Source organism: Oryctolagus cuniculus, chromosome 9, assembly GCF_051225735.1.
Source record: "Oryctolagus cuniculus isolate XC-2025 breed Fujian yellow rabbit chromosome 9, ASM5122573v1, whole genome shotgun sequence".
Classification (NCBI taxonomy): domain Eukaryota; kingdom Metazoa; phylum Chordata; class Mammalia; order Lagomorpha; family Leporidae; genus Oryctolagus; species Oryctolagus cuniculus.
In genome coordinates, this window is record NC_142875.1 from 103864152 (window position 1) to 103885814 (window position 21663).

The 21663-nt window shown below is 50.9% G+C and overlaps 1 protein-coding gene across 3 annotated transcripts in view; it reads left to right on the forward strand.

Annotated features, from left to right (window-relative positions):
• The window catches only part of ANO2 (anoctamin 2), a 394966-nt gene that overhangs the window by 143437 nt on the left and 229866 nt on the right, over positions 1 to 21663 (forward strand). For all 3 annotated transcript variants that reach the window (XR_016213488.1, XM_070049347.2, XM_089304572.1), the window contains exons 9-10: positions 3427 to 3468; positions 10778 to 10842. Coding sequence is in view for 2 of the 3 variants with exons in the window: in XM_070049347.2 (XP_069905448.2) it covers positions 3427 to 3468; positions 10778 to 10842 (107 nt within the window). In the remaining variant the exon portion in view is untranslated. The remainder of the gene's footprint in view (positions 1 to 3426; positions 3469 to 10777; positions 10843 to 21663) is intronic.

The following is a 21663-nucleotide window of genomic DNA, read 5'->3' on the forward strand; positions in this document are numbered from 1 at the left end:
GATGGCTGCAATGGCTGAAGCTGTGCCTACCCAAAGCCAGGAGCCAAGAGCTTCTTCCTGGTCTCCAATGTGGGTGCAAGGGACCAAGGAGTTGGGCCATCTTCCACTGCTTTCTCAGGCCATAGCAGAGAGCTGGATCAGAAGTTAAACATCCAGGACTCAAACCGGTGTCCATATGGGATGCTGGAACTGCAGGTGGTGGCTTTACCACTGTGCCACAGTGCCAGCCCCCCCCCCCCCCGTAATTTCTTATCCAGTCTTCAGTTGATGGGCATTTATGTTGATTCCATGTCTTAGCTATTGTAAACTGAGCTGCAATAAATATGGGGATGCAGAGAACTCTTTTATTTACTGATTTCTTTTCCCTTGGGTAAATTCCCAGGAGTGGAATGGCTGGGTCGTATGGTAGGTCTATATTCAAATTTCTGAGGTCTTTCCAAACTGCCTTCCATAGTGGTTTTACCAGTTTACATTTCCACCAACAGTGGATTAGGGTACCTTTTCCCCTATATCCTCAACAGCATTTGTTGTTTGTTGATCTGTGTATGAAAGCCGTTCTAACTGGGGTGAGGTGAAACCTCATTGTGGTTTTGATTTGCATTTTCCCTGATGGCTAGTGATCCTGAGCATTTTTTCATATGTCTGTTGGCCATTTGGATTTCCTCTTTTGAAAAATGTCTGTTTAAATCCTTTGCCCATTTCTTAACTGGGTTGTTTGTTTTGTTGTTGTGGAGTTTCTTGATCTCTTTATATATTCTGGTTATTAATCCTTTATCAGTTGCATAGTTTGCAAAAAATTTCTCCTATTCTGTTGGTTGCCTCTTCACTTTCCTGAGTGTTTCTTTTGCAGTACAGAAGCTTCTTAATTTGATGTAATTTCATTTGTTAATTTGGGCTTCAATTGCCTGTGCCTCTGGGGTCTTTTCCAAGAACTCTTTGCTTGTGCCAATATCTTGCAGGGTTTCCCCAATGTTCTCTAATAATTTGATGGCATCCGGTTCTAGATTTAGGTCTTTAATCCATTTTAATGGATTTTTGTGTAAGGTGTAAGGTCGGGGTCCTGCTTCATACTTCTGCATGTGGAAATCCAGTTTTCCCTGCACCATTTGTTGAAGAGACTGTCCATGCTCCAGGGATTGGTTTTAGCTCCTTGGTCAAATTAAGTTGGTTGTAGGTGCATGGATTGATTTCTGGCATTTCTATTGTGTTCTATTGGTCTATCCATCTGTTTTTGTACCAACTAGGCTGTTTTGATCTGGCATTGTGATGCCTCCCCTTTGTTTTTGTTGTATAAAATTGCTTTAGTTATTCGAGGTCTCTTGTGTTTCTATATGAATTTCAGCATCATTTTTTCTAGATCTGAGAAGAATGTCTTTGATATTTTTATATCTGAGAAGAATGTCTTTAGTATTTTGGCATCACATTGAATCTGTAAATTGCTTTTAGAATAATGGACATTTTGATGATATTGATTCTTTTAATCCATGAACATGGAAGATTTTTCCATTTTTTTGGTATCTTCTATTTCTTCCTTTAATGTTTTGTAATTCTCATAGTAGAGATATTTGATATCCTTGATTAATTTTATTCCAAGGTATTTGATTTTTTTTGTAGCTATTGTGAATTGGATTGATCTTAGAAGTTCTTTCTCAGCCGTGGCATTGTCAGTGTATTCAAAGGTTGTTGAGGGCTGGTGCTGTGGTGCAGCAGGTTATTTCCCTGGCCTGAAGCACTGGCATCCCATATGCACGCCAGTTTTAGTCCTGCTGCTCTTCTTCCAACCCAGCTCTCTGCTGTGGCTTGGGAAAGCAGTGAAGGATGGTCCAGGTCCTTGGGCCCCTGCATCCATGTGGGAGACCTGGAGGTAGCCTCTGGTTCCTGGTTTTGGATCAGCATCGCTCCGGCCGTTGCGGCCATCTGGGGAGTGAACCAGCGGATGGAAGACCTCTCTCTGTCTCTACCTCTCTCTGTAACTCTTTCAAATAAATAAAATAAATCTTTAAAAAAATAAAAGCTGTTTATTTTTGTGGATTGATTTTATATCCTGCTACTTTACCATACTCTTCTATGAGTCCCAATAGTCTCTTGGTGGGGTCTTTTGGATCCCCTATATAGAATCATGTCATCTGCAAATAGGGAGAGTTTGACTTCTTCTTTCCCAATTTGTATCCCTTTGATTACTTTTTCTGCCTAATGGCTCTGGCTAAATTTTAGCAACAGTGAGAGTGGGCATCCTTGTCTGGTTCTGGATCTCAGTGGAATGCTACCAAACTTTTCCCCATTCAATAGGATGCTGGCCATGGGTTTGTCATAAATTGCCTTGATTGTGTTGAGGAATGTTCATTCTATACCCAGTTGCTTAGAGTTTCCATCATGAAAGGGAGTTGTATTTTATCAAATGTTTTCTCTGCATCTATTGAGATAATTGTATGGTTTTTTTTTGTTCTTTCTTTCTTTTTTTTTTTTTTTGACAGGCTGAGTGGACAGTGAGAGAGAGAGACAGAGAGAAAGTCTTCCTTTTTCCATTGGTTCACTCCCCAATGGCCGCTACAGCCGGCGCGCTGCGGCTGGCACACCGTGCTGATCCGAAGCCAGGAGCCAGGTGCTTCCTCCTGGTCTCCCATGCAGGTGCAGGGGCCAAGCATTTGGGCCATCCTCCACTGCACTCCTGGGCCATAGCAGAGAGCTGAACTGGAAGAGGGGCAACCGGGACAGAATCCAGTGCCCCAACTGGGACTAGAACCCAGGGTGCCGGCACGGCAGGTGGAGGATTAGCCTAGTGAGCTGCAGCGCCGGCCTCTTTAGTTTGTTAATGTGATGTATCACACTGATTGATTTGTGAATGTTGAACCATCCCTGCATACCAGGGATAAATCCCACTTGGTCTTGGTGAATGATCTTTCTGATGTGTTTTAGGATTTGATTGGCTAGAATTTTGTTGAGGAGTTTTGCGTCTATGTTCACCAGGGAAATTAGTCTGTAGTTCTTTTTCTCTGTTGCATCTTTTCTGGGTTTAGGAATTAAGGTGATGCTGGATTCATAGAAAGAATTTGGGAGCATTCTCTCCCTTTCAATTATTTTGAATGACTTGAGAAGAATTGGAGTTAGTTCTTCTTTAAATGTCTGGTAGAATTCAGCAGTGAAGCCATCCGGTCCCGGGCTTTACTTTGTTGGGAGCTGCAATTGCATTTGCAGGCATGCAAGGGGGAGTCTCTTCATGTGAGGCATTGTCCCAGTGAGCATCATAAGTGTGGATGAGTAAGAAATGGAACATTGGCCCCTTACCATGCCATGCCTTTGACTTTCCTTAAATGGAAATGAAAAAGAGATGACACTAGAAAATAAAAAAGAGAATCTGTTCTCTCTTGATGTCTGGTTTTGATCATCCCGTTGACTTAATCCAGTGTCCCTTTTTTTTCCCTCCAGGGTGAATATGATAGTCCGGGGGATGACATGAATGACAGAAAGGTAAGCCTGCCTTGTGGTGCAATGAGTGCTTTGCACACACAAAGCCATTGATGGGTGCAGTACTGGACAGAAATGCCCTGGATGTTTTTATTTATCTACTGATCTATTTTTTAGAGCAATTTTCCTATAGCCACCCGCAGTGGTGGTGTTTGGAAATGGGAAGACCATGTCTGGTCATCCCAATGACTGTATGCATATTTATATGGACCCTTCTGTGGTTTAGTTCCTGGGGACCAGAGATGTTGACCATCCTAAAACATATCAAGGTCCCACCCAAACCCCCTGTCTCATCTTCTGATGGAAAGAGAGCAACCATTGAGCATCACAGCTAGTCCAACTTCCGTAATTATGGCTGCAAAAACTGAGACCAGAGAAGTTGAGCACTCTGCCCAAGATCCCACTACCACAGTGAGGAGATGGGGCTTGGAACACCTCTGACTCGCGGATCTGGAGTCTGTGCTAAAACCGTCTATCTGACCATCCGTATCTCATGGGTTTTTCCCTGGTCGTCTTTAAGCTATTCTGCTTAGCCTCCAGGTAGATAAGTAGAGTTTTGCCACTCCCAAATTAGAGATGAGAAATTTGAGGGAAAAGGTGGCATTTGCTCTGAGAAACTGGGGAATCTGAGGTTACAGTTAGGGGAGGGCCAAGCATCACACTGGCAACAGGATCCCTCTGCTGCCCGTCACAGCTCCTGACAGCACAGCACTGTCCCCGTCCCTCACCCAGAGCTTCTCATTGTCTAGTGATATAGTCCACCATCCTGCAGGTGTCCCTCTCCTGGCCACTAGTGGGGACACATGCCATCCTCCCGCTCAGGGTCTCCCAGCCTGCAGCACCTCTCGTGAGCAGAGGAGGGTGGGAGAGGGTGGGAGGGACGAGGAGCTGAAGCTCAAGACGTCTCCCTGCCCCCAACTCTGTTGTCTGGAAAATCATTCATCCCCAAGTTGCCTTTTGAGCAGCCTTCTTTTTATCCTGCCTGTTAGTCCCTGTTATGAAGTGTTAAGTATTAAAAACATAAAAGGTCTTTTCCAGAAATACTGCTGTGATTGCTTACACATGTCCTCTCTCTGCCTGCCCAGGGAATCTGCTGTAGTATTTCGATGTCTTAACCTCATCTGTTTTCTATCTGATGCTAATAGTCTCGGTGTTTAATTTCCTGAAAAGTCCTGATCAGATTTAAAGGAAAAGGAGGAAGCACTTCTCCCCACATCTCACCTCTCTCACCCAACCATTTTCTGTCCTCCCACTTTCTAATTTCATGTTCCTCCCCTTTAAATGGAGATCACTGCCTGCCGTCTGCCTAAGAAACCTCCTGCTGGGTGGTGGTGACCCTAGACAGAGACCAGGAACGCACAGTAACTCATGGGACCTTGTCAATGAGCCCCCTGTTCCGGCAATGATGGAGAGAAGTCAACTGTAGACTACTCCACATATCCATGCATTTGCCTTTGGAAGGATATTCTGTGGTTATTTTCCTTCCATAAAGTGTTTTGCTTCTGTTGATATAATGACGTAGGGAGGGGTGGAAGCTGGGAGGCCGGGAGCAACCTGCCTGATGGAGTGGCCTCCTTGGTGGGTAATTCCCAAAGCCAATGGCCTGGATGTGCCATGAAGTGCAAAAAGTGTGGTTGAAAGACAAGAGGTCCCATTCTTGCAGCCATTGCATGGGTTTGCTGGCCAGTCCTGGGGGCCTCACTGCCCTGTGCCCGGGTCACGGTTAGGAAAGTGATTGCAACTGGGAAGCTGACACCCAGTGGGGAGGGCAGGCTGGTCCCAGTGTCTGTGAACGATCATGAAGTCAGGCCCGGGGCCGTGGTGTCCACATCCCAGCCGGTGCTCTCCAGCCGTGCAGACACAGCATCTTCTGTATGGCAGGGGGGTCCTCAGTCACGTGTGGGTGGTGCTTAGGCTGCCTTCTAGAGGGGAAAGTGCAAAACGCCTCCGAGTCCGTGCAGCCTATCTGTGTTGATTACGCAGTAGGAGTCAGGTGGGTGGGGAGAGTCACGTGCTCTTTCCAGATGCTGTGGGACGGATTCTGATTGCAGAATCAGAGGGGGACCCTTTAGGGCTGGTTTGCGATGAAGTCTCAAGTGGCCTACCCTCCAGTACTGGGGTGGTCTCCCTCAATCTTCTTGCAATTTGGCGCTGTTCCTGTGATCTCCAAGGTGTAAGCTCATCTCAGGCAGACGCCAGGCAAGCCCAGAGGCCCTGGAGAATAGCAGTCTCTGTGCCCACCGGCTTGCTTCCTGCCTCGCCAGGTCTTGATGACCCAGGCTGGGGGAGGAGCTACCAGTGTCTCCCTCTCCCCTATCCCGTGAGGTCATTAAGAAGCGGCTTCCTCCTGCAGGGGAGCAGAGCTTTCCTACCTCCCTTGGAGCCAGGGCAGCAGGAGGAGGGAGCAGGATTTTCCCTGGCTTCTAGCAGCTGCCCTGGCTGTCTTGTTTCTGGGCAAATCTGAGCAAAGATACTGTTGCTGTCTTCTAGGGGCCGCTGGGACCCTGTGGCTCCCCTACCTACTTGCAGGGGAGAGCCCAAGGCACTGGAATGGGATTTTCTTTAGCATTTTCGAAGCCCTCGGTCCAGCCTCCAATGGGTGGGAAGAGTTCTTCATGCATTTTGAAAGCTTGCCTTTCTGACAACAGAGGGGGCTTCTCTTGGTCTCACTTGAGGGTTAATTTGGTGATGTGGCACCTCTTTCCCACTACCATAGGAAGGAGTTGGAGTTCCTTGTTGAATGTTCCAGCAGGTCTCTGGATCTGGGCATAGAATCCAAGCCTCTTCCCCCAGGAGTGCCTCTGAAGTGGCTTCAGCTGGCATCTGTGTGCCTCCCCAGGTCTTGCTGCTTCCAGGGGGAGCTTGTGGCCTCAGGCCCACAGTCCCCAACACCTTGCTGTTTTCTGGTGATGCAGAGGGTCATGACGAGGTTGTTCTTTTTTTAAAAAAAATATTTATTTACTTATTTGAAAGGCAGAGCTACAGAGAGGCAGAGGCAGAGAGCGAGAGAGCGAGAGGAAGGGAAAAAGAAAGATCTTCCATTCTCTGGTTCACTCCCCAGATGGCGGCAATGGCCGGAGCTGTGCCAATCCGAAGCCAGGAGCCAGGAGCTTCTTCCGGGTCTCCCACGTGGGTGCAGGGGCCCAAGGACTTGGGCCATCTTCTACTGCTTTCCCAGGCCATAGCAGAGAGCTGGTTGGGAAGTGGAGCAGCTGGGATTCAAACTGGTGCACATATGGGATGCGGGCGCTGCAGGCAGCGTCTTTACCTGCTACACCACTGCACCGACCCTGGCAAGGAGTTTTAGCACCTGAATTCCTTTGTGGTTTCATGAAATGTTTAAATTGATGCCCTGCTACCGGATATGATTCCCAGGGAGCAGCACCTGCTGCCTGTATGTTCTGATCCATCAGGAGGGGTGGCCCTGTGGGATGTCAGCTGCCCTGAAGGCTTGGGGTCAGTCATGCCTGAAATCACGCTGAGGGCCTCTGCAGTAGGGCACTGTGCACTAAGGAGAAGCTTCGGCCTCTGGTTTATTTGTAGCCTTGGCCAACTGGTGAAGAGAGGACGTGGTGTAACTCTAGGGGAGAAAATGGATTTGCTAAGAGCTGCATCAGAAAGTTCTAGACTCTGCAAGTTGAAAGGGACTGTCACATGTTACTGTTTGGTCTAGTCCTCCTGGGGCAGAGACTCCCAGGCATGCCTCCCTTCACCCTGACTGCCAGTCTGTCCTGGGGCCCTGGAGCCTGGAGCTGAACATTTTCCACCTGTTTTTTATTTTTTTTATTTGACAGGTAGAGTTATATAGACAGTGAGAGAGAGACAGAGAGAAAGATCTTCCTTCCGTTGGTTCACTCCCCAAATGGCCACTATGGCTGGCGCTGCGCTGATCCAAAGCCAGGAGCCAGGTGTTTCCTCCTGGTCTCCCATGTGGGTGCAGGTGCCCAAACACTTGGACCATCCTCCACTGCCTTCTTGGGCCACAGCAGAGAGCTGGCCTGGAAGAGGAACAACCGGGACTAGAACCCGGCGCCCATATAGGATGCCAGCACCGCAGGCATTTGGAGATTAACCAAAGTGAGCCATGGCGCTGGCCCCGATCCACCTGTTTTTAACAATGTGTGATCGAGCATCCATGGAGATCAGGAAGTCTGTGGAGCTCCTTGGGTCTCTGCTACCCCTGCACGTGACGGAAGGGCAGGTGAGCTGGCCTGGGCAGATCCCTGTGGGTGTGCAGGCATGGTTGCTGCATCACCTTGCAGATTTGGTTCTCTTAGCTCCAGTTCTGTTTTCGGGGTTCCCTCCTTTGTATCCATCTAGCCCTTCTGTATCAAATGGATTTTTTTAAACAACAAAAACTCTTTTTGGTTATTTTTGAGAAAGAGAGAGAGAAAGAGAAAGAGAGAGAGAGAGACCCCATCTACTTGTTCACTTTCCAAATGCTCACAATAGCCCCTATCTAAGGACAAAGCCAGCAGCCAGGAACTCAATCCAGGTCTCCCATGTGGGTTGAATGAACTCTTCTGTCACTGCTGCCTCTCAGTGAGCACATTAGCAGGAAGCTGGAGTCCGCAGTAGGATCTGAGTATTGGACCCAGGTACTCTGATGTGGGAGATGAGCTTCTTCATTGCTAGACTAAAAGCTTGCTCCTCAAATAGCTTTCGTGGCTTATTTCTCATCTACATTTACAAGCTGTGGATGCAGCTCTGTGCTGGGAAGATGCCACCCTGAGACAAGGACTTTCTGGAAGGTTCTGGGATCCAGCAAGGAGTAAGGCTTCGAGGCTGGCCCTCAGTTTGGACTGGAGTTGACTGTGCTAGGCTGGCTTCCTGGAGCATTTTTAGTTTTCCCACTCAGTGGCCAACAGATGCTCTGAGATTCAAGTTCTAGTAGGACACAGGACTCGGGCAGGAATTTGCTCTAGAGGTCAGAGCCTATGAGGCAGGCGGTGACGTCCCACAGCCCTCAAGGGGGTCCCTGCCTGTATCTCCTGACGCAGGCTGGCCTCCCTTTGGGCCACACATGGTGTCACTATGACAATGAGGTGCTGCTAGAGCCCACAGTTTGCACTTGGGAGAGGGACTCAAAACCCAGAGCAGCAGAAGCATTGCAGATGAGGGGAGGAGGAGATGTGCTAATAGTGAGAAGATCAAGTTAGAAGCCACCACCCTGGAATGAGCGGCACTGATGCTCGTGAATTCAGATCTTCCTCTGCCCATTCTGCACCTGTCTTGGTTTCCTCCTTGGCAAATAGCAATGGCAGGGACAGTCTGTGCCATCAGGGTGTGTGGCGTTTCTGGGTCTGGTTTGCTGGGAGATATCATGGCAATAAAAGTCTGCTGCCACTAAGTAGGAATGCTAGGTATCATTTCATTTTTTATATCATGTCTTTAAATAGTCTTAGGTGCAGGTGTAGGGTTGATGTTCAGCGCAGTAGCTCAGATACCGAACTGCAGTAAGTTGGCCTTGAATGATTTCCTTGTGAATCCTGTGTCATGTGCAAGGAGCATAATATTCCCAGTCTGTCCAGTCCAGATGTATAATTGGATTAAGTGCTGTTATCTATTCAGCATGGCTTTCTAGGTGAGATCTGGTGATGGACTGGTACTGCATCGCTCTATTTGCTGGTGGCTGCTAGGTGAAACCTGCTGGCCATGCGTTGGAAGTCAGAGTACCGGGTGCCATGGTTTTCCTCTGGCGTTGTGCCTGTGCTGGTTTTGCCACAGTTGCCGCGAGCTCTCACTGCCTGATGTACTCGGTGCGCGGTTTCCTCCCTTGTCCTCTTGTGTGGGTTCCACCCCTGGAACCCCTCTTGTCAGTGTCGCTGGTGACCTTCAAGTCACTTCCCCATTCTCTTCTGACCTCATGACACTGGTGATGACCTTTGCCATTTCTTCCTTTAGAGCTCCCTCCTCGCTTGGCTTCTGGGACATCCGGTACTTCTGACTCTCCTTCTCTGCACCACTGTTTGCTCCTCCCATCTCCTTGCTGGTCCCTTATCCTCCCTGTTACTCCTAAATGATGCAGTGCCTGGGGCCCAGGCCTTAGGCCTCTTCTCCGCCTGGTCTCTCTTCCTTGGAAGTCCCATCCTTCGTGTACTGACAACTCCCAGATTTCGATCTCCAGGCTGGACTCTCCTCTGAACTTCAGATTTGTTTGTCCAACTGCTTGCTGCACATCCCTGTGTGATGTCTCAAGGGCATTGCACATTAATGCATCCCGAGGTGAACTCTTGGCTCTGCCCTTCCTAAGTTGTTGTTCTCACAGTCTTCTCCAGTTTAGGCAATGGCATCAGCATTCACCAAGTTACTCTGTTGCTAGGGCTGCATTGCCATTTTCTCTCACCCCACATCAAATCCACAAGTGAGTCTTGCTGGCGCTACCTCTAATATATAATCAGAGTCAACTGCTTCTTACCTCATCTCTCCCTACCCCCATGGCTGAAGCCAGCATCTCTCACTTGGACCATTATAGTCACCTCCTTACCCTGTCCTCCACAATCTCACACTGTCACTGTTGACCTCCTAGTGGCTCCCAAGACTTTAGCACAGCCTACAAACCCCTGACTGATCGGGCCATGCTGGTACTTCCTGGAGTTATCCCCCATTGCTGGTACTTCCTGGTGTTATCCCCATTATTCTCTGCAAGCTCCTTCTGCCCCAGCCCTGCTGTGGCCCTTGTACCTTGTAGGACACACCATACGCAGCTGCCTCACAGCCTTTGCACAGACACAGGGTTCTTCTGCCTGGGATGTCCCCCATTTCCTTGAGGTCTCAACTCAAGTGTCACCTCCTCAGAGACGCCTTCCCTGGCTTTCCCACCCACAGCAGTTCTACCCCTCTCCTTATTTTTCTTCATGGCATTTATTAATTCTCTGTCTCTGGGCTTATACTTGTATTCCCACAGCAGGTGTAAGCTCTAGTATAACAGCGGTGACTTTGTTGGTTAACTGTCATATCCAAGGTCTGGACAGTGCCTGGTGTATAAATGTTCAATCAATGCTTGGTAAGTGAGTGGCCAGTGGATGACAGGGCTCATTTTTGGGACTGGACAAGACAAAAGAATAAAGAGGGAGGAGTTAGGCTTACTAGGTGGAGGACTGCCCCAGAGTATGATAAAGGTCACCTCTGTAATTCGGGGAAGGAAAGGCCAGTTTCTTTAGTCTCCTGACCTTGGATGTGTCCTTTGGGATATCACATGAGAATTTTCTGGGCTTTGGAGATAAGATTTTAACTTGCCAGGATGCACAAGAGAAAAGAGGAATGTTTGCTCACCTCCACTGCTAATCTGGTTCCTCCTTCTCTTGCTTAGCTGCTGTACCAGGAATGGGCACGCTATGGAGTGTTTTATAAGTTTCAACCCATTGACCTCATCAGGTAAGTTGCGGGGGTGGATTGTGTAGTGGGGACGCCTTTGATGCAAGTCATCAATGATTCAGTCTTCTTGGCCCCTGTAGTTGCTTGTCCAAGTACAGAGACCTGCTTTTCTAGTGTGTCTTATGGTCGCCTGCTCTGTGTGTGATGGGCGGGGAAGCTGCGGAGGGGTAGGACAGGAACTGGGGCTGTGAGGGGCAGAAGAGAACACAGACGTAGACTGCCAGGCCCCCAGCACTGGGGTCTCTCCTTCCCTGCCTGCCCTTTGAGGCGGGTGGAGACCACCTCTCAGATTCTTCTCCTCAAACTTGTCCTAGGGAAGCACTTAGAGGAAGCAGATTCTTGAGTGATATCCAGGTGGCCATGGTAGTTTTTAAAAATGTTTATTTATTTGAGAGAAAGAGAGAGAACTCCCTTATTTGCTAATTCACTCTCCAAATGCCTGCGGTGGCCCTGAGCCGGGAGCCCAAAGCTGGGAGCCTGGGAACAGAGCCAAGGTCTCCCATGTGGGTGGCATGGATCCAACCTGAGCCATCACCTGTTGCCTCCTGGTGTGCGCACAGGAGGAGCACAGCTAAGATCTGAAGATAGGCATGTCAACATGGACACAGGTGTCCCAAGCAGTGGCCCAACCATTAGGCCAAGCCCCTGTCCTGGACACAGTGTTGGTCAAGGGGAAGGGGAGGAGGAGGAGGCAGGCTGTCCTGAATGGCCTGACAGGGAACCCAGGCCCTTAATGACCTTTCCAAATAAAAGGGGAGGAGAGCCTGGGTCCTGGAATCCCTCCCCTCACTGCTGCCTAGCACCAAAAGTTGTCTGAAAGAGCTTGCCAGAATGCAGGAGGCCTGCCTCGCCTAAAATGGGCAGAGGGCTCTAGAAGCCCAGTTTGCTCTCAGAGCCCAATCTCTGTCCTGGGTGGAGGGATGGATGGCACACCAGGCCATGAGAAGTCTGAGCCCGGGTTCCCATCTGGGCGCGGCCACCGTGTGCTCCTCTTTCTTTGCATGAGTCAGTTCCTTCTTTGGTCTTCAGGGCCCTGGTTGTCCTCAGTTGGGAGGCTGAACTGAGGTGTGTGAGGCATCTGTGAGCCAGTTCGGCAGAGCATCCTCAGGTGGAAAAGGCAAGGGCTCTGGAGTGTGCAAAGGAGGCCCTGGGGCTGCCTCCGTGGCCTCCCTGCCACTCAGTCCCCTGTGGCTCTTTTCCTGAGCTCCTCAGTCACCCTGCAAATGTCCAGAGCCTTCCTGGCTGATTGCCCTGGGCTCAGGCTATGCGAGGGGCAGCAGCCAGAAGCATTGTGTCCAGAGGGAGGATTCTAGCTTCTTCTTGGGAAAAAGAGAACAGCATGGGGGCCAGCATTTGGGCAGGTTCCCTTCCCACCTGGAGAGGCAGTGGCCCTCCCTGGGAACTGGGACAAGCAGGTGTTTGGTCCAGCTGAAGGCCATTAACAGAAGTGCTTGGGTTGGGAGCTGTAATGGGCAAGTGTGACCAAGGCCCCCCTCCAGTGACTCCCATTCCTTGGCTGGCTTTGGTGCATGGCTCAACCTGGGCAGCCTGGGGCACGTCAGGGTGGCTCCCTCTGTTCTTGGTGGACTCTGATTGCTTTCTCAGGATCACATATGGCCACCCACTCTGTCGCTTGTGTTCTCCAACTACCAACTTCGTTTATTAAAGAAGTAGGATGGAAAAATAAAACTTCTCCCTACCTGAGAGCCCCGACTTCTCCCTGCAGACCTCAGGTGACTCGCTGCCAGCTAAGTGGGGAACGGCAGCAACCCAAGCAGCCCCACCTTCAGGGGCCTCCGGGGCTGGGAGAGCTGGAGTCTGTGTTGACGTGGCACCTGGTGCAGGAGGCTGGCTGTGGCTCCTCGCAGAGCAAGGACAGGGGCGTGGCTGGAGGGAGGGGCAGGCTGAGCTCCAGACGCTGGCGGGAGGGGAAAGGCAGTAGTGTGGGTGGTATGTGTGTGTGTGTGTGTGTGTGTGTGTGTGTAGGGAGTAGGGTCTGCCCAGTGGCATCAGAGCTTTCGGACCTCAAGGGAGTGCTGGGAAGAGAAGTGAAGGCAGCGGGGGAGGGGCGGGAGAGGGAGCAGGAGTGGGGGCATAGGGATAAAGGTGGGCAAGCAGGACTGAAAAACCGCAGAGGAAGGAGCCTGGAGAGTGGGGCGCGGCTTCTTGCCCTCAGCAAGCTGCACCCTAAACCCATCATCGCCCACCGCTTCACCGCCATCTTGCCTCCTGTGATGCGGTCCAAGCCGTCTCCTTCCTCCACACCGTCCTCATGCAGCCTGGGAGTCCGGCGACCCCTGGCTGCCCCCTCCCTCCCTTCCCACTCCCTCCTCTGACTGCAAGTCGTGTGGGTGCTTCAGCTGCTTCCTCTCCACCTTTCTTGCCTCCACCTGTCTGGTCCCCTGGGCCCTGCAGCACAATAGCTTTGCTCCGTGACTACTTACTAGCGTGCACGGCACCCTCCTGTGCTTCGGCCAGAAGCTGTGCTCTCGTGATCTGTGTTGAAGGACATGGAAGAAGGCGGCGCTGTCTTCCACAAGTCAGCTCCAGTTACTCGTGGAAAGGCCTGCCTAGTTCCTTGGGCATTCAGCACCTCATTGTTATTTTACTTTCTTTATTTATGGACTTGAGAGGCAGGGGTTGGGGGAGAGAGAACGAGAGTGAGCGAGCACTCCTGTCTGGTGGGTATTTCCCAAATGCCTGTAATAGCCAGGGCTGGGCTGGGCCAAAGCCAGGAGCTGGGGGCTCCAGGTTTCGCACGTGTACGATAGGAACCCAGGCGCTGCTGCCTGCCGGGGTCTGCAGTGCAGGAAGCTGGAGTTAGGAGCAGAGTCAGAACGTGAACCCAGGCAGCTCAGATGTGGGATGCCTGTATATTATGCACCAAGTCGCCTGCCCCCTCAGCTCCTCCTTTTCAGCACTGAGCGTCCGTCCCTCCTCTGGAGCCCCAGGGTCTCTCCTCTATATTGATCCATTGGAAAATTCTAAAACACTTGTGTGAACATTGAGAGCTCTGGGGCCTGGACGATCAGTTTCAAGTTCAAAGCCCCTTAAAGCCTAATCTGGGTCTGCGGGGTTTGAGACTCCCAGATGTTGACAATGGGCAGAGGGGAGGTAAGGTGCCCTTCCCTGCGCCCCTTGCCCCTCAGCCCTGGCCTCCACCAGGTGCACCAATGTCCGTGCCCAGCAGGTTGCACTGTGGGACTGTTGATGGGCCTCTCCACCTTGGAGCCTACCTTAGTTCTGGGAACACTGGGGCCTGCGGGCCTGAGCTGACTCTCTCTCTCTCTTTCTCTCATTGTGTGTGTGTGTGTGTGTGTGTGTGTGAGAGAGAGAGAGAGAGAGAGAGAGGGAGAGAGAGAGAGAGAGTTGAAAAGCTCCCCAGGGAAGCATCCAGCAGGAGCCCAGGAGAACAGGTGCAACCTGGCCCAGAAGATTCATCTGGGAACTTGCAGCCAGTGGCACTGTGCCCTGGCAGAAGCCAGGTTTGTGGTGAAGAGTGTGGGGAAACGATGCCTGAGCTGGACCCGGATGACTCTTTCTTTCTTCTGATTCCATAGGGAGACATGGGAGGGTCCTCATGGCCAGAGGAGGGGATTCAGCCGAACCGGCCTGGTTCAATGCCTGACGGACCCCAGAAAGAAGCAATTTTTATTTTCTGGGTGTAACCTGAGGAGCTGAGGCCTTTACAATTTGTAGAGATCCAATCCAATACCAGTTAGAGTCTTGTTAGCCCCTGTTTGTTCACTGATATTCCCATCTGCCCAAGGCTGATTTCCTTAGCTTGGAGCTTTTGATACAGATGAAACAAATAGGCTTTAAACATCTGAGTTTGACTTAGTGCCACACTAGTTTGCTGAAACTCATGGACACATTTTTACTTACTTTTTTTTAAAGATTTATTTATTTGTTTGAAAGTCGGAGTTACAGAGAGAGAGAAGGAGAGGCAGAGGCAGAGAGAGAGAGGTCTTCCATCCGCTGGTTCACTCCCCAGATGGCCACAATGGCCGGAGCTGTACCAATCTGAAGCCAGGAGCCAGGAACTTCTTCTGGGTCTCCCACATGGGTGCAGGGGCCAAAGGACTTAGGCCATCTTCTACCTCTTTTCCAGGCCACAGCAGAGAGCTGGATGGGAAATGGAGCAGCTTGGACTCAGACCGGCGCCCATGTGGGATGCTGGCACTGCAGGTGGTGGCTTTACCTGCTACGCCACAGCGCTGGCCCCTACTTATTTATTTTTAAGCATCTGCCACTGCTTGCCCATGACAGGATGAGAGGTTCTAGAAGTCTGTAGGCTCAGGGGCATCCTAACCTGTTCACGCTGCAGCATTCATCCAGGGTGTCAAGCAAGGCGTACCTTCACCAGCCCCAGCCCAGAGTGCGGTTCAGAGAGGTCAGAGAATCAGCCCTAAGGCAGGAAGCCTGGCCGTGTGGCAGGTGACACTGTGAGATGTGGGACAGCGGGGGGCACTTCCTGCAGGTGGTACCTGCCACCCTCTTGCTGTCCATCTCCGGGCTTTCTCCAGCACCACCCATGGAGAGCCTGCCAGAGCCCTGGCACCTCCAGAGCTGGCTCTCCCACCTCCTCCAGCAAGGCAGGCGGTGCGATTTCATCCACTTCTCCTGGTCTGCAGCCCCACGGGATCCCTCTCATCTGAATCCCTCCGGAGGGCAACAGAGGAGGCCATGTCCTTTCTCAGTGGGCTTCTCAGCAGGCCGGGTTCGGGCAGACCTGGCCGCAGCTGGTGTCGGGGAGGGGATGGAGAGAGAAAAAAATGTTGATCAAGCCATGATTAATTATTTCCTGAGCCCTGCTGCCTTCCCTCTAGATCCTTCCCTGGGATTCCGAAAGGCGATACTGCTCAGTGTGATAAACATATAGTGATGCTTACAATGAGCAAGGCTCTTTGCTTGGCCACATGGAGAGGCGCACCAATGATTAAGGAGGAGCTGATGCCCGTTAGGACATAGCAGTTCTGCAGGAGGACAGATGTATGCCAGGCAGGATGATGTGGGGGCTGTAAGGACAATACTAGCATGCAAACATAGCCTGAGACACAAGTGAAGTCATTGTTACTAGAGAATAAAGGAAGACTTCCTGGAAGAGGTGGCGCTTGGATGAGGATTGTTGGTTTCTTGGAGACCGGAGGTTGAAGAATGTGTCCCCATTGTCAGCCTGGACCACCCTATTTATGGGTTTGTTATTTAGTCAGATACTGATGATCAAGCCAGAAATTACACTGACCCAAAGCCAGATCTTGCATTGCTATTGAGTGGGAGTGGTCAGCCCAGAACTTGACTTGCAGACCTCATTTGTGTGTGTGTGTGTGTGTGTTTGACAGGCAGAGTGGACAGTGAGAGAGAGAGACAGAGAGAGAGAGAGAGAAAGGTCTTCCTTTTGCCATTGATTCACCCTCCAATGGCTGCCACGGCCGGCACACTGCACTGATCCGATGGCAGGAGCCAGGTACTTCTCCTGGTCTCCCATGGGGTGCAGGGCCCAAGGACTTGGGCCATACTCCACTGCACTCCCTGGCCACAGCAGAGAACTGGCCTGGAAGAGGGGCAACCGGGACAGAATCTGGTGCCCCGACCGGGACTAGAACCCGGTGTGGCGGTGCTGCAAGGCGGAGTAAGATTAGCCTAGTGAGCCATGACGCCGGCCGCAGATCTCATTTGTAGGGGTTCTGTGCCAGCCTGGCCCGTGTCCCTGGTTTTGTTCTGAGAGCTAGCCTGGGATCCAGGGTTAGAAGGAGGCGAGGCTGTATCCACTAGGGGAGGCGAAAGAGGGACAATACGTGTGGTGGCATCCAGCTGGGGATATTGTTCATCCTGGAAAGAAGGAATATCTCGTGGCCCTGAGGATGTTTCTGCCACTTCTGAGGGTGTGAGAGCAGAGCAGACGGAGGAAGGCAGGCAGCACTGGGTCAAGGCAAGGCTGCAGCAAAGATGCTGGTGTTCTGTGTTATGGTGTGCTGTCTTACAAGTCAGGCTTCTAGTTAAATCCCCGTGTGAAGGCTCTGTCCTTCCCTTTCTCTCACATCTTCCAGCGCCGCTCTCCTCCAGTTTGTACCTTTCCAGACGAGAGGCAATGGCTCTTGTGCTTGACCAGTGGGAGTGGAAGCTGGAGTGGGTGACGCTGTCAGTTCTTCTTCAAGGCTAAGGCCAAAGACCCTGTGCACTCTCTGTGGGTGTTCTCCCAGCCCCACAACAGCCTTCCATAGAAGGTGGCTCCTGTTTCAGATCAATTCAATATTCTGAAAAGAAACAACACGTGTGAAGGATAGAGACAGAGACAGACAGACAGACACACATAAACTCACACACACACACACACACACACACACACACACACAGCTCCCATCTTTTGGTTCACTCCTCAGATGTCTGCAATGACTGCAGCTGGGCCAGGACCTGAGCTAGGAGCCAGGAACGCAATCCAGGTCTCCCACATAGGTGGCAGGAACCTAATTATTTGAGCCATCACCACTACCTTCCAGGGTCTACACTAGCAGGAAAGTGGAGTCAGGAGCCAGAGCTGGGTATTGAACTCAGGCACCATACTGTGAGACAAAGGTATCTCAATCACTAGACTAAATGCTTTCTCCTAGAGTGATTTTTGTCTCACTTCCAGTAGTGTCAGCCACATGGGACAGATGGTGATGATGTGGATAGTTGGGGAAGAAGGAGCTGTCTCTCTTATGTCATGTCCTGTTTCCTAAAGAGAAGAAGCTGATATGGTCTGGACAGATGTGACAAGCTATCTATTTTTGTGCTGTCTTGGTCCTTGGTGTGCAGTAAACCTTCAGTTACCCAGAACCTTTGGGAACAAACTGTGGCATCCCAGAGGTGGAGAAGCTTAGGGGTGAGAAGGTTCCATGCCTGGCCCTGGAGTGAATACATGGGGAATTCTTCTTGCACCATATCCATCTAGCAGATGCCAGCCTGGGCTTGCTTTTTCCTGCAGCAGGCACTGCCTCACCTCAGGGGCTACTCTCTGCTACTCGTGGAGCCAGAATGAGAGTTCTGGCTGCAGTTCTGCTTTCTGGAACTGTGTAGGTCAGTGTCTCAAACATTTAAAATTAGCTGTTGTGTCCATAATGGTTCGACGATGCCTAAGCCTTTTTTCCTGTACCCAGAGCACCCGTGGGGCGTCTAGCCTGTCCTTATGTGATATGGGCTGTTCAAACAGCCTCACCCTTGTGACTCCTCCTTGGGACTTGTTGGCTTGGGAAGCCCCATGCAGGAGCCTTGTTTGTGCTGCACCTGGTGTGGTGAAGCCAGCGTGGATTTTACTCCATCAGACACTGTGCTGGGGAAGGGTTTCAGCATGGCCTACTCAAGGAGCTCAAGATCAAAGCACAATCTCCAAGCTTGTAGATGACTCTTGGGCTTTTCTGGAATATGAGGGGACCAACTAATGGATGAATTCACAAGTAAGTGTGTGGCTATAGGAAAGCAGCATAGGGAGAGAACTGACCCTCGCCTCCCCCAAACTACCTTGTACACTGATGGGTACAGAGGTATCAGTCATACCTAAGGCATCAATCACTGGGAGTGACTGCAACTCCTTCTAGAATCATCCATGTGATATGTTGCTATAGACCCTTGAAATTGTTGGAAAGCATTTTAGAAACCAAACTAGGATTCTGTGACTCAATGACTTACTAAGACTTGGCAAAGCCTCACAAGTGTCCAAATTAGGGCATCGTACCTAACGAACACTCAAGAGATATTTTGTGAAAGGAAAAATCATGTGATAAAAGATTTGGAGAGGCTCCACCTGGAAAGAGATTACACAAGTCAGGCTCCCTGCATTAGGGAGAAAAGGGAGAAGAAGCTAGGGCAACACTTGTTACACTGAGACATGAGCAGAGTGACCTGCTGTGTAGTCCTGAAACCCTGCAGCTTCTGCGAGGGGCACTTCCTGGAGTCCAGGAGCAGTGGGTTCCAAATGAAAAGGACTCCGTTTGAGCTCCAGTCTTGTTTCCAGGGGACGTGGTATTTGATAAGCCTTTCTGTTTCAAGCTTCAGTTTCCTTGGCTATAAATAGGAACCACTGCACCTGTCCTACCTGCCCACAGTATTACTGTGAGGATTAAGATGAAGTGTTGTTCAAACATCCTGAGGATGGCTATGGGTCTGGTTCAATAAAAGTATTATTATTATTTTTTTTTTGACAGGCAGAGTGGACAGTGAGAGAGAGACAGAGAGAAAGGTCTTCTTTTGCCATTGGTTCACCCTCCAATGGCCGCCACGGCTGGCGCACTGCGGCCGGTGCACCGCGCCTATCTGAAGGCAGGAGCCAGGTACTTATCCTGGTCTCCCATGGGGTGCAGGGCCCAAACACTTGGGCCATCCTCCACTGCACTCCCTGGCCACAGCAGAGAGCTGGCCTGGAAGAGGGGCAACCGGGACAGAATCCGGTGCCCCGACAGGGACTAGAACCTGGTGTACCGGCGCTGCAAGGCGGAGGATTAGCCTACTGAGCTGCGGCGCCGGCCCAATAAAAGTATTATTTATCTGCTCTCTAGGGGGGAATTACAATATTCACCAAAGCAGCAGAATTTTCTGTTGTTTTAAATACACTTTATATGTGTGACCTCTGCCTCTCAAAAGCCCTGTACAGTGGGTATTATTATTTTTAGATTTTATTTGTTTATTTAATTGGAGAGAAAAAGAATAAAGAGGGGGCTCCAATCCACTAGTTTACTCCCCAAATGCCCACAACCTCCAGGGCTGGGCCAAGCTGAAGCCAGGAACCAGAAACTCAACCCAGGTGTCCCACAGGGGTGGCAAAGACCCAAGCACTTGAGCCATCACCTGCTGCCTCCCAGAATGCACGTTGGCAGAAAGCTGGCGTCAGGAGGAGAGCTGGGACTTGAACCCAGGTACTCTGCTGTGAGCTGCAGGTGTCCCCTTTTAACCATTAGAACACACACTCTCCCAGCAAAGTGTGGATTATTCCTGCATTTTACAGATGAGGACATTGAGCTCATGGAGGTAAAGGCTTCGCAGGGCCCCAGTGAGCTCACCTGGGATTCAGCCTCAGGAGACTGTCTTTTCCATTGCATCTGTGGCTGACGGTCTTAGAGCTCTTTGCGGCTGATGTCAGGCAGCGCTAACCCCCTCAATGACCCATCTCCCAGAGAAAATTGTGGGGCAGTTTGCTGAGAAGCTTGGCACACACACCATGGGCAAACCTGTGCTTTAGGCTGTGGTCATCTTTATGGCCATCCCTCTTTGCACACAGCGGGGCTAATGGGTCACTCTCCAAGCCTCTGTTAAGTGACCCTAGAAGGCCATGCTTTTGATTTCTCATTTCCAGCTCCTTCCACATTGCCAGGTTGTCAGCTGTCACTTCTCACTATTGCCAGCTGAGCGGTGTCTCTTCCTGCCTCTGATTTGCTGCTTTGTGTCAGAGGCGGCTTCAGCTGCCAGTCAGCACCATGCACTGCACAAGATGCTTCTGTCCCTCCTGGAGGCTGGCTCCTGGTGGGCGTGGGCATTTGGGATGGGTCTGAATGATGGCTTTTGTGTCCCAGTGAGAATGAAACGATGCTTCTGCAGCTCCCGGGGCCTCAGGGGTGGGACCAGAGTGCTTGGGACCCTATAGGGTGCCTTGGCTGTGAAGAGTGGGGTTGGCTCTCCTTGCTTGTTTTTTTTTTTTTTTTTTGGACAGGCCGAGTGGACAGTGAGAGAGAGAGAGAAAGAAAGGTCTTCCTTTGCTGTTGGTTCACCCTCCAATGGCCGCTGCGGCCGGCGTGCTGCGGCCGGCGCACCGCGCTGATCCGATGGCAGGAGCCAGATACTTATCCTGGTCTCCCATGGGGTGCAGGGCCCAAGCACTTGGGCCATCCTCCACTGTACTCCCTGGCCACAGCAGAGAGCTGGCCTGGAAGAGGGGCAACTGGGACAGAATCCGGCGCCCCAACTGGGACTAGAACCCGGTGTGCCGGCGCCATAAGGTGGAGGATTAGCCTAGTGAGCCATGGCGTCGGCCTCTCCTTGCTTGTTTTAGGAGGTCCTAAGAAACCCAGCTGGTCTGAGACATTTCTTAAAATCAATCCCAATCTCTTTTTTTTTTTAATTTAATGAATGCATTTTTACATAGATACAACTTTAGGAATACAGTGGTTCTTTCCCTCATGCCCCCCACCCCGCTTCCTTCCCACCTCCCATTCCCTCTCCCATCTCCTTCTTCATTATGGATCATTTTTAGTGTGGCTTTATATATAGAGGACCATCTCTATGCTAATCATACCCAATCTCTACATAATGTTAGAGCTAGCCCCTGCATCGGGGTCTCCTGGATGCAGGACTCTCTCCTGGGTATGGAGCCAGCGCTTCAAAAAAGATGGAAAATGGGGAGCTTGAAATGTAGTACTGGGACACATGATACTTACAGAAGGCAACTTCCAATGTAGGCCACGGAACTCTCAAGGGAAAACCAACAGACGGCTAATGTACAGAACGCTGCACAGCAAGGTGGGACGAGGTGGTGAAGGGTTTGGAAGGGCTTAGGCATTTGGTGTAGTTGGTTAGGGAAAAGCAAGACAGGACAGATGAGTTGTAAGGAGGAAGCAGAGAGTGGAAGGAGGGAGGGAATGGGGCTTGGAGACCTACAAGGGACCACGGAAGCTTTCCTGTGCAGGAGATGCCAAGAGGCTCAGGCGTGGGCTGAGCTGGAAGAGGGGCTGTGCAGGAAGCACTGGGACTGAGACAAGTGGTTGCCATGTTGGAGACAGTATAGGGGGAAGGTAGGGGTTAGACAAAGGGGTCCTGACTGGCAACAACAGGGATGCTCACAGGTGATCCCTG